Source organism: Alligator sinensis, unplaced genomic scaffold, assembly GCF_000455745.1.
Source record: "Alligator sinensis unplaced genomic scaffold, ASM45574v1 scaffold976_1, whole genome shotgun sequence".
Lineage (NCBI taxonomy): Eukaryota > Metazoa > Chordata > Crocodylia > Alligatoridae > Alligator > Alligator sinensis.
In genome coordinates, this window is record NW_005842117.1 from 1,732,119 (window position 1) to 1,744,214 (window position 12,096).

General features: G+C 44.9%; 1 protein-coding gene across 1 annotated transcript in view; it reads right to left on the reverse strand.

The window, feature by feature from the left end:
• The window catches only part of TMTC2 (transmembrane and tetratricopeptide repeat containing 2), a 242,311-nt gene that overhangs the window by 115,561 nt on the left and 114,654 nt on the right, over positions 1-12,096 (reverse strand). The window contains exons 5-6 of the mRNA XM_006024805.3: positions 4,032-4,117; positions 21-205 (exon numbers count right to left, since the gene is read on the reverse strand). Of these exons, the coding sequence (XP_006024867.1) occupies positions 21-205; positions 4,032-4,117 (271 nt within the window). The remainder of the gene's footprint in view (positions 1-20; positions 206-4,031; positions 4,118-12,096) is intronic.

Below are 12,096 nucleotides of genomic sequence, written 5' to 3' on the forward strand. Positions count from 1 at the left end.
AGGGAAATTTGGGGTCTCACCTCATAATGTCCTTGTTCATGAAAAAGTTTTCCTAAATTGTAGAGGCAGCTGGTAACTGAGCTCTTATGAGCATGAGGATCCTTCAAATTTTCATCCGGAATCTCTGAACACTTCAAAAATGTCCTCCTCGCTTCCTCAGTCTTTCCTTGATTCATTAGAATAATACCAGTATTTAAATAAGCAGCTGTGAAGGAGGGGAAAAAAAGTTGTTATATGTTTTACTGAAGCTCTACAATATCATTATACTTGTTCTCCATTTTATATCCACAAGCCTAAGATAGTCATAATGAAAAGCAACCATTGTGATAATTCAATCTGGCCTCCTATCTAACACATGGCTTAAGACTTCCCTAAATGTTGGCTGATGCCTACTTAGAAGAACACTATTGCAAATAATTAATTGTTTTGTTTAAGTAGAAGGAAAATGCTTCCATTAAAGCAAGCATATGCTTACACACACGGATACCAAAGTGACTAAAAAGCTACAATTTGGGAACTGAAACTGGAAAATATAATTGGAAACATTCCTGGATCTTATTTGTGGAATCTCCGTCCCAGATAAGGAAATAACAATAAAAGACAAACACCCGAACCCTTGTATTTTTGATTAACTACATTCCATAAAAAACCAGAAAACATAAAGTACTTATGTCATATGTATTTGAGGCAGACTCTTGTGTATGGTACTAGGATGTGCCATTGCTTTCAGTTGTTCTATAGCTCATTGTCCATGGTGAAAAATGTTAATACAACTACTGAATAATGAAGCAATGGTTCTATTAGCCATTGCACAGTAAAATCATTTCTGCTTCTCATTTTAACACTGAAAGGAAATTTTCTGAAATACGAGTGTCTAGATATGCACATCTCCACAGTCTAGGGCTAGGGACAGACATTACACAAACTGGTTTAAGGGATCAGAAACTGGTTTAAACCTGTAACAGAACAGAAGCTCAGGGCATATAAACCAGTCTCAAAATGGCCGAAACCAGTTTGAGATAAACCTGGTTGAATGTAGTAACAGACTTAACCGATTTGGCTCAAACCTGTTTAAGCAATGTCTTTAGCAGAGCCTTTTCTGGTTTAACTTAATCCAGCATCCCCCAACATCCCAGCATGCTCTCTGGGCTGGGCCCAGCAGGGTTGGCCCCCAGGTGTTCCAAAGGCAGGGACCCGAGTCAGGTCTGCTGAGCACTTCTCCGCACCTCCAGCCCTCCCGCTGCTGCAGTGGCAGGCCAGTGTGGCCCCTGAGGCAGAAGGGGCAGGGAGTGGGGGTTATTCTACCCTCTATCATCACTGCCCCATGGGGAATGCAGCTGGATCCTCCTGCCCTGACCACTGCTGAGCAGTGGATTAAGCCCCCTCTTGTCCCCTGTGGAGTCTAGTGGAGGGAGGAGGAATGAGCTCCATCCTTGCCTCTCCCCCAGGTGGACATACTGGCCCGTGTCTAGCCGTGGCCTTGCTGAGCTGCTATAGTGGGAGGCGGCAGGGCCTTTGATGGGGGCAGCAGCCCATCATAGTGTCCGGGAGCGCAAGCTCCTTCCCAGCAGGGGGCCCTGCTGTGGGCTGGGCAGAGCTGTGGCAGACTGCACGCAGCAGCACTGGGGCCTGGAGGGGGCCAGAACCCTCCAAGCCCGTGCCCCCCTGCCCAGTGCTGTGGCCTGTAGCACCTTTCCCCATCATGAGCATGGCACCCCCTAGCCAGGAAGGGGCTCACACTCTGGGAAACTGTGACAGGGGTTTTGGCACACAGATCTGGGTGTGGGGGGCAGGATGCTTCAGTCCCATGAGTTCTGCCCTACACAATGAGCTCTGGTTCCAGCTGTCAAATGCCTTGCAAGGCAGAACGTGCCTGGGGATTGCAGCTGGAGTTCCATGCATGGGGCAGAAGCAGATGGGCCGAAGCCTCCGCCCCCAACCACCACCTCCTGGAGTGGCTCCAGAGCTGCAGGAATGGGAGGGTACATAACCGCTGCAGGCAAGGGGAAGCTGGCTTTCCCCTGCAGGGATGTTTTTCTCCCCTCACTTCTAGCTGTGGCTCCTGCTGCATCGCACAACACCACTCAGGGCTAGGAGATCTTCCTTCAGCCCTGCCACTTCAACCTGAGCTGGGCTGAAGCTGCCAGGCTGAAGAAAGCTCTCCCAGCCCTGAGCAGCACTGCGTGGTGTGACAAGAGCCACAACTTGAGGTGAGGAGAGAAAAACAGCCTTGCAGGACCAAGCCAGCTTCCCCTCACCTGTAGCAGTTTCCTCCTCTCATTCCTGCTACTCCTGAGCTGCTCTGGGAGGCAGCGGGGGAGAGGGGGCAGCTTCAGCCCAGCAGCTTCCAACCTGCATGTGGAGTTCCGGCTGCAGCTCCTGGACACCTTCCACCTGGGCGCCTTATGCCTTCCAAGGTGTCTGGGAGCTGGAGCCAAAGCTCCATGTGAGGGGCAGAAGCTTTCTGCCCCGCCACCCAGAGCAGCACAGCATGGTTGTGGCAGAGGCAGCTGGAAGTGAGGGGGGAAGAACAGCTCCCGATCCTGGCCAGCTCACATCTGCTTGTGTAGATGCAACCTTGGGTGCTGCTCAGGGCAAGGGACATGGCAGTGGTTCCTGCTGGGCTTGGGATCCCCCAGCAACTCTGAGTTGGCCCAGGAAGCCTGCTCCCCAGCCAGCCCACACCTGGTGGGGCCAGATGTCAGCGGGCAGGGCCCCTTGGGGCAGGGCAGGGAACAGGGTAATTCCCCGCTCTGCCCTTGGGGCACTGCAGTGGGGTTTGCCTGCTCAGATTGCTGCTGCCACTGCTCCCTATGTCCCCTGGGCAAGCGGGGTAAGCCCCTTCTGCCAGACACCAGAGGGAGGGGGACAGGAGGGAGCTTATTCCGTTGCTTGCCCCAGGCAAGCAGCAGCAAGGGCAGTCAGGGCAGGCAGACCCCACTGCAGTGCCCAGGGGGCAGTGGGGAGAATAACCCCCCTCCCTGCCCTCTCTGCCTCGGGGGGCAAATTGGCCCACTGTTGCAGCAGCGAGAGGGGAATACCTGGCAGACCTGGTTCGGATCCCTGCTGGTGGGACAGGGAGGGGGAATTAAAACCTCTCTCTGGCCAGTTCAACCCAGGCTGGCCAAGTCCCCCCAGCACTGCATCCCTGAAGCCGAGGGCGTGCTCTAATGCCCCCGCCCCGCCTCCAACCCCGCAGCACCTAGCCTAATCAACTACAGGCAGTCCTCAACTTACAATGTTTCAAGTTACAATGTTTCTCACTTACAACGTTTATAAATTAACACCCTGTTTTAACTTTCTAACATCAGTTTTGATTTTACAATGCTTGATCCGATGCAATGCCATGCCAGTGAACACATTCACTACATCGACTGTCTTCCTGGAAAACATCTGTCCAAGCTTTCTTGGACGCTTTCTTTAAGAAAGCAACCAAGACTCCAGAAAAACCTGCAGCCAAGACTCCTGAGAAGACTCCAGCCAAGAACCCTTCAAAAAGTCCAGCAAAGTCACCTCAAAGAAGTCCTTCCAAATCAGTGTGATTGCTAATTACAATATAAATACATGAATGTAGCTATATTACTCATCTGTAATTGACTGAGTACAAAATTATGGGTTATTTTGGTTAAAATAGGGAATTGGGCCATGGTTCAGGAACCAATCCCCCATTTATAATATCGTTTCCTATGGGAAAATCGGTTCCAAGTTACAACATTTCAACTTAAGACATAGTTTTCAGGAACCAATTGTGTCGTAAGTCTGAGGACTGCCTGTACAGGCATGTGCCCACATTTTCTCTGTCCAGAGGCTATGTCTGTGCTGTTACAAACCAGTTCAACCTAGGCAAGTTAGACTAACCTGCAAAGGTTGAATCATTGCAGGCTCTGGCTTTTTGAACGTCTGTTTCTAACCTAAAAGTACTAAAGTTTTACTTTGTATGCTACTGCATAAGTATCCCTCTTTCATTCCTTAAGTGATTATAAGACTGAAATATGAAGGGTGGGGGGAGAGGGAACTACTGAATTACTTACAAGCTAATGTGGGTCTGCTACCAATTGCCAGTTTATAGTAATGTAGTGCTTCTGAAAACCTGCTGTTTTCCTGTAACAGTAATCCTCTGTATAAAGATAAAAAAAGAGAAGGTAGAGCATTACTGTAAATAACAATTTAAAACATAACTATCATTCTGTCATCCCAGAGGAAGCAAAAACTTTAAACACAAAACTAAGATAACAAAGGAAACTATACTGACCTGTATTCAAAGAAGTGGTACAATAAGAAAACCACTTACTTGCAAATATTAATTCAGAGAGGAAATTATTGTCATTGAAAAATAGGATTAATTTATAGATGTCAGGTGCATTCATATAGCTTTTGTTAAGCAGTTATTAAAATGCAGCAGTGTCAGCTTCTGTGGAAACTGGATGATTCAGTCATATTGAAAGAAAATGGCAGATTTGAGGGCTATTTTTTTTAAACAGGAAGCTAGGGTTGGTGAGCTATTGTTAGCAAATAATCTTTCATATTTAGCCTCGTTTCTATTTACGACTAGAGAGAAACTGAATTTTTCAAACAAGTTTGTTACTCAGAGTTCGTCACCTAATAGTTTTAGAAAAATGTAATTTCAGCCAGAGGCTTTTTTTGAGCTATTTGGTTTGACTATTCATGGTATATTACTGGCACATAGGACACATGATGCAGTTTCCCCCTTGTTCATTGAAGACAACGTGCAGCAATAGAAAGGAAAAGGAAAGACACTTTCCAGTGCCAGCCCTTTATATGCAGACAAGGTTCTCTGGGTAAATGTGACATTATTTATTAGACTGACTAAATAGTTGGAAAAAATTTCCAACTATTTAGTTGATCTATAAAAGATCTCATAGTTACCCAACGAAGCTTGTCTGCCTATGTCCTTAGACCAACATGCCTACAACCAACAGCCCTTTATATGAACACTTAGCCAAGTATTAAACTTTTGCTTCCCATAGAAGAGTTAAAAAAAAAAAAACAAAACAAAAGAAACAGAGAGAACATACAATTTTAAGGGATTTTTTTAAAAACAGGGTCAGGATACTGCTAACATGAATTCTTAGTCTTCTATTCAGATGAATGTTCAGTACTTAGTACTATAATATTTCCAGGGTCTAAATGGATGTTTAAAATTAAAGGACAGACATACTTAAAATAAAACCCTTAGTTACTCATAATAGCACAAAAAGGCGCTAGTCAGAGTCATGACATCTCCATAAAAATATGAGGTTGCTTCAGAAAATAACGGCCATTTCAAAATATTGTATTTACTCGAATCTAAGATGACCCTGAATTCAAGACAAGTCCTTAATAATTAGATTATCTACATGGAAGATTTATAAATTGGTTCTAATTTTCCATGTAGGTAATCTTATTATTGTAGGGTCATCTTTAAAAGTTACCTGACCCCCTACCGCCCTCATATGCAAGTCTAAGATGAGCCCCCCCCCATATTAAATAGGAGGATCATCTTAGAATTGAGTAAATATGGTAAAACTATGTTGTATGCAATGAGTGGGAAACTATAAAGCAGAGAAGAATACTGATGTCAGCATTTTTAATGCACCCATTGTTTATGACTGTAAATGATCCAGTAAATGATCACTACACATAGACTGATTTTATCACAATTGCCATTACTTTCTGAAACACCCTTTTATATGGTCCTCGTTTATAACTCAAATTATTCAGAAATACATAATGGAACCTGCTCATGAAGTGACTGAAGAAAGCAACTACTAAAAGTTAAAGACAGGTACACACTGATTTCTCTGCTCTAGAACACTTCCCCTACCCTCCACCTATTTTTAGCAACTCTGAACACATACACTGGATTGAAGATTTTCATGCTTTTCATGATTTTCATGAAGATTTTCCATGTCCAGATGCAGGCTTTACTCAAAAGTGGTTAACTGGAATTTCCTATTTCTATTTTGTTCTCTTTTAAGCATGGGTAGAATTTAACAGAGCACTTCAGTATAAATAACTGAAATATGTGATTTGAAACTAATGCTATCAACATAATATTCATCAGTATCTATAAAAAATTACAACAATAGTGTTCTGATGAAGTTATTCATTTGAATGTTAAAAAAATTAAAAAATAAAATTATTTTATTTCATTTTTTGGTGTTTTTCCAATTGGCTTCCAACTGCAAATTTAATGAAAGATTCCATCAAAATCCGTGTTTATGGGCATCTAGGTGGATACGCACAATGCATGTGTGCATGTGTATGAGCACGTCGGGTGGGGGAATTCAATTTTTTAAACATTATTTAATTTTTTTATCACATCCTTTTATTTATTAAGAGAACTATTTTACTCCATTAAAAAAAAATACAAAACTCATTTTGAGTGTATGAAATGTATAAAAACTGAACACATTACAGGAATTTTAAGGTAACAAAACAGGAAAATATAGTTCTTCTGTACTGACTTTTCAAGCATAACCCAAATCCCATATTACTGCATTAACATAGTAGAAATATAACTTTCAAACAAAAATACCCATCAAATACAATGAGTTGGTTCTCTAAGCAATGTCTTATTCTTCAGATACACGGAGAAGAATGGAACAAGGCATACAATCAATAGGCTAGAACTTGCATTTTCCTGAGTAACCATGAGCTCAGAAGATTACTTTTGGTCACAATGAATATCTGACACATTATACATAGCCAGACATAAAAGACCTTTCCAACTCTGGTTTCAATTGTATCCAAACAGCTTTCATGAAAATATTTCCCTTCACAAGAGGAATTAAGATTCACTTTTTAAAAATTAATCTCTTTCTTAACAACAAAACACTTTTTACTTCAGCCTGTGCACTGACAGAAAAGAAAATATCAGGATGTAAGAGACAGGAGTCCTTTGTATATATACATTTCTGTACAATATAATTATAGGCAGAAATAATAATAAATTCTAAAATCCTAGAAAACTCAGATAATCTGACTGAGGTAGATTTCTAAACTTGAGAGGCAGGAACAAGAGGCTTTCTTATGGAGCGATAACCTCTATATTTTCCCCTTTATCTCTATATTCTCATTAGCAGGGATCCTGGTTTTCTCTGTTTAAAAAATCCAAAATTCTCTGACACGAAAATCCTCCAAATCCATGATACTCTCCAATTAAAATGAACCGGATATAGAGCTCGGATTAGCCTTTATCTCTATATTCTCATTAGCAGGGATCCTGGTTTTCTCTGTTTAAAAAATCCAAAATTCTCTGACACGAAAATCCTCCAAATCCATGATACTCTCCAATTAAAATGAACCGGATATAGAGCTCGGATTAGCGTCCAGGATTAAGGATAACAAAAAGTCCTTTTTCAAATATATTGGGAGGATGAAGAAGGCGCCGGGTAATGAGGGGCCCCTGCAGGATATGCTGGGCAATCTGGTGGTTGCGTCAGAGGATAAAGCGGACCTCTTTAACCAATTCTTCACCTCCGTTTTCTTGTGCAGGGACCGGGACTTCCCTGCTGTGATAGAAGCCGGACGCGAGGGGATCGCCTTCAGACCTCAGGTTGGGGAGGACCGGGTTAGAGAGCTTCTGGAGGGGCTGGACGCGTTCAAGTCAGCGGGTCCGGATGCTCTCCACCCCAGGGTGCTGAGGGAGCTGGCTGGGGTTATTGCAGGGCCCCTGGCACGGCTCTACGAGCGATCGTGGTGCTTGGGCCAGGTGCCAGACGATTGGAAGGTAGCTAATGTGGTCCCCATCTTCAAGAAAGGGAAAAGGGAGGACCCGGGCAACTATAGGCCCGTCAGTCTCACCTCAATCCTGGGGAAACTCTTTGAGAAGATCATCAAGGAGCACATTTGTGATGGGCCGGCATCCGAGATGATGCTCAGGGGCAATCAGCATGGATTTATTAGGGGGAGATCATGTCAGACCAACCTGATTGCCTTTTATGATCAGGTCACAAAGGCCATGGACGCAGGTGTCGCGGTGGATGTAGTCTTTCTGGACTTCAGCAAGGCCTTTGACACCGTCTCTCACCCCATCCTAATTAGTAAACTAGGCGACTGTGGCATAGATGCCTACACAGTCAGATGGATTGCAGATTGGCTGAAGGGTCGCACTCAGAGGGTGGTGGTGGATGGATCATACTCGACTTGGGGGGAGGTGGGTAGTGGAGTCCCCCAGGGCTCGGTCCTGGGGCCTGCGCTGTTCAATTTCTTCATCAGCGATCTTGATGTTGGGGTGGAAAGCAACCTGTTTAAATTCGCTGATGACACCAAAATTTGGGGGGAGGTGAGCACGCTAGCAGGGAGAGAGAGATTGCAGAAGGATCTGGATAGGTTACAGGGGTGGGCAGACAGGAACAGGATGCGTTTCAATACGGACAAGTGCAGGGTGCTGCACTTGGGTAGTAGGAACCAGCAGCACACTTATACGATGGGGAACTCCCTACTTGAGAGCACGGAGGCGGAAAGGGATCTTGGTGTCATTATTGACTCCAAGATGAACATGGGCCGACAATGCGAGGTCATGGTTGGCAGGGCTAACCGGACCTTGTCGTGCATCCACAGGTGCATCTCGAGTAGAGCCAGGGAGGTGATCCTCCCCCTCTATGCGACGCTGGTCAGGCCGCAGCTGGAGTATTGTGTCCAGTTCTGTGCGCCCCATTTCAGGAGGGATGTGGACAACATGGAGAGGGTCCAGAGGAGGGCCACCCGCATGATCCGGGGACAACAGGGCAGACCCTACAGTGAGAGACTGCGGGACTTGAACCTATTCAGCCTCCACAAGAGAAGGCTGAGGGGGGACCTGGTGACCGTCTATAAACTCACTAGGGGGAACCAGAAGGGTTTGGGGGAGACGCTGTTTCCCCTAGCCCCCGCTGGCATAACAAGGAGTAATGGGCACAAGTTGATGGAGAGGAGGTACAGATTGGACATCCGAAAAAACTACTTCACAGTTAGGGCGGCTAGGAGCTGGAACCAACTTCCAAGGGAGGTGGTGCTGGCCCCTACCCTGGGGATCTTTAAGAAGAGGCTGGATACCTACCTGGCTGGACTCATTTGAGTCCCGTTTTTTGTTTAGGGTTCTTTTGTTGTTCTCCTGCCCTGGCGGGGGGTTGGGCTAGAAGATCTATTAGGTCCCTTCCGACCCTAAAACTATGAAACTATGAAACCGACACTATATACTTATCTGTTGAACACAATGTTTTATCAATATATTTACAATTTTAAAGCAATTTAGAACCCTACCAGTGCCTCAGTCATTAAACAATAAATTCTAAATACCTATATATGTTTGCATTTGATTTTATTTTTATCATAAAGAAATCAGGCCTCCCCCGTCCCCCTCACTCATTAGGATATGGGTCCAGCTGCAGCTTCCTCCCACCCCCCACTACTTTATGTTGCTGAGCGACCCTGATATGCCAGTGACCTTCAACCTTGACCCACAGCCCCATACCCCTACCAGATGCCCCTGCCCACATTCCCCCAGTGTGTGGGGCGGAGGGGTGATGATCATAGGTGATGCCATAGGTAATGTTTAGGAGGTTCATTGGTGGGGCACTTGGCTGCAGCTTGGCCAGATGGGCACCAGGCCACCTCTGTGGCCCACAGGGCAGGATCTGGCATGGAAGGACAGAGTGGGGTGGTGAGACTCATTGCTACTGCTGCCACTGCTGGAAACCCCACACCAGCCCCACCACCATGGAGTAAGACTGCACCACCAGCAGTGTGAGGAGTAACAGACTGGAGTAGGGGGTGCTGCCCTCATCTCTTCCCACCTCCAGCCACTTGCACACTGGGCCAGAGCCCTACCCCACTGCCATGGCCCAGCTGCTGCTACTGCTGCCACTCCCCTCAGGCTATCCATGCTGCCAACCAACCCACCTCCCTTCTGGGGCAGACCTGCAGCCCAGCACATGAGTGGCTGGTGGCAGGAGGAGGTGAGGGCAGCAGTGTTATTCCATGGCAGCGTGGCCGGTACAGGGATCCCAGTGGTGGAGGTAGCAGCAGCAGCAGCAATGAGTCTTACAGCCCCACTCCAGCCTCCTGTGCTGGGTCCAACTCACTGGGTGACAAAGGAGGCTCCTGCCCAGTTCCAGTCCAGCCAGGCTCCAGCCCCATGCCCCACTGTAGGCATACCAAAATGGAGTGGAGCACGTGTCCCCCCATGCCCCTCTGACACATCATCTATCATGCCCAACCCCTCCCAAGGATAACCCACAGCAGCGGGGAGCTGGCCCCCCTGCCAGTCCCCCTCACCTCCCAAATGAGCCGCCTGTGGCTGCATCCCACTCTGTGGGCAGGCCCCATGGCTGTGCATTCTTACCTGGGCCCCGAGCACCACCCTAGCTGGGCAGTGCCCCCAGCCCCAGCTACCAACCCTCTCCCAGTCCCTCCCTCACCATGGGGGCTCAATGTGAACCACTGCCTCAATCTGTCCCTCACCATAGACTTACCCACGCAGGCAGCTGGGGGAGTTGCTTTCCACCACACTCTGCCTGGCTGAATTGCTGGCCACATGCATGTGGCACCCCCAGTTTCTGATCCCCCTCTTTGAGCTCCCCACATCCCTAAGCAGCCCCTTTCAGGCTGGAACTCAGTCAGCCTGCCTGGGGAAACCCATAGTTTCCTGCACTTTTTCTCTTTAACAGAATCTATGTTTTTCTCCTTTAAATCAGAAAATCCACATTTTTTCATGGCAAATGGAAAACCCAGATCTCTGCTCATCAGTATCAAAAAGCTTCACTTCTGCTCTCATGTTTTAGGCTAATATAGTAATAATGTGTCATAAATTATTTACAATATCAAGGCTATTTCCATTTCTCACATCCAGTAGTCTGAGACAATGACAGAGTGACATCTTTGTCATTAATGTGTTTAAAGACACGTGATTTGTAAGAAAAGGTTACTATAAAGGTTCTTTCTTCTAATGGAAAAACAAATAATATGCCTTAAAGATTTTCAGTTTCCAATTATTTATTTATATTTTATTTTTAAATATAAGCTTACTTTAAGATTATCTGTAAACCCAATGTTTTCCAGACAGGGTGAAGCAGCATTGCTACAATGTATGCATAATGCATCATCTAGAATTTCTGTATTTTTCTGTCTAAAGCCTTATATATTATATTTGTACTGATGAAAACCTGTTTTTATTGTTCAAGGTATTTATTACTAGCATATAAAATCAACACCCATCATAAATGTAACATGTAACCTAAACCTGATGTTTAGGTTTGTCAGTTTGGCTTTCATGCTGTGCTCATGGTCTTGGTCAACAATTATCTCCTGGCAATTGAGAAATTAAAATGTGCCCTACAGATCTTACTAGATCTTTCAGCAGCCTTTGATACACTTGACCATTGGGTGCTGATAAAGTATTTATATAACCTGGTGGGTATTCACAGGAATGCTATAAATTTGTTCTGCTCTTTCCTAGAAGGGAAGTCCCAGAGGGTGGTGATGTAGAAGTGTTCATCATCCCCACTGGTCCTTTCTTGGAAGGTTCTTCAGGGCTTAATTCTGTTGCCTCTCCTGTACATTGTGTAAATAAGTCTGCTGGGTGAGATTATGTGGGGATTTGAAGTGAGGTGTCATCAGTATGTTGTATTTTCAAATATTTGGATTAAAAAGATGCATCCATAGGAGAAGCTCTATTATTATGAAGTTTGGAAATACAGTTTTCACAACTTAAGAAAATTATTATTATTAATGTACAACATAAATTTTCAGTTTGAATATAATAAATAACTTTGATATGACAACTCCACCATTTGGATTAAAAACACATTTGCTATTATTACTAAACTAATACCCTCTTTTCACTGTGTGCTTTAATATTGGCACTCTTGATTAATTACCTGACATTATATAGTTTTATTTTTCCTCCATCATTGTTTAAGATTCAGACATATTTTGCAGCATGCTAACTAAAAGTTTGTTTCACTAAAACTACTACTGATACAAAACTGAGACCTGAATTCCAGTAAACAATTAAACTTTTATTTCTATTTTGGTAGAAATATCAGTGAAATAAAATTAAAATGATGTACATGACCTAAAGAACCTTGGTCAGGCATGAAACTGCCTCTTCCG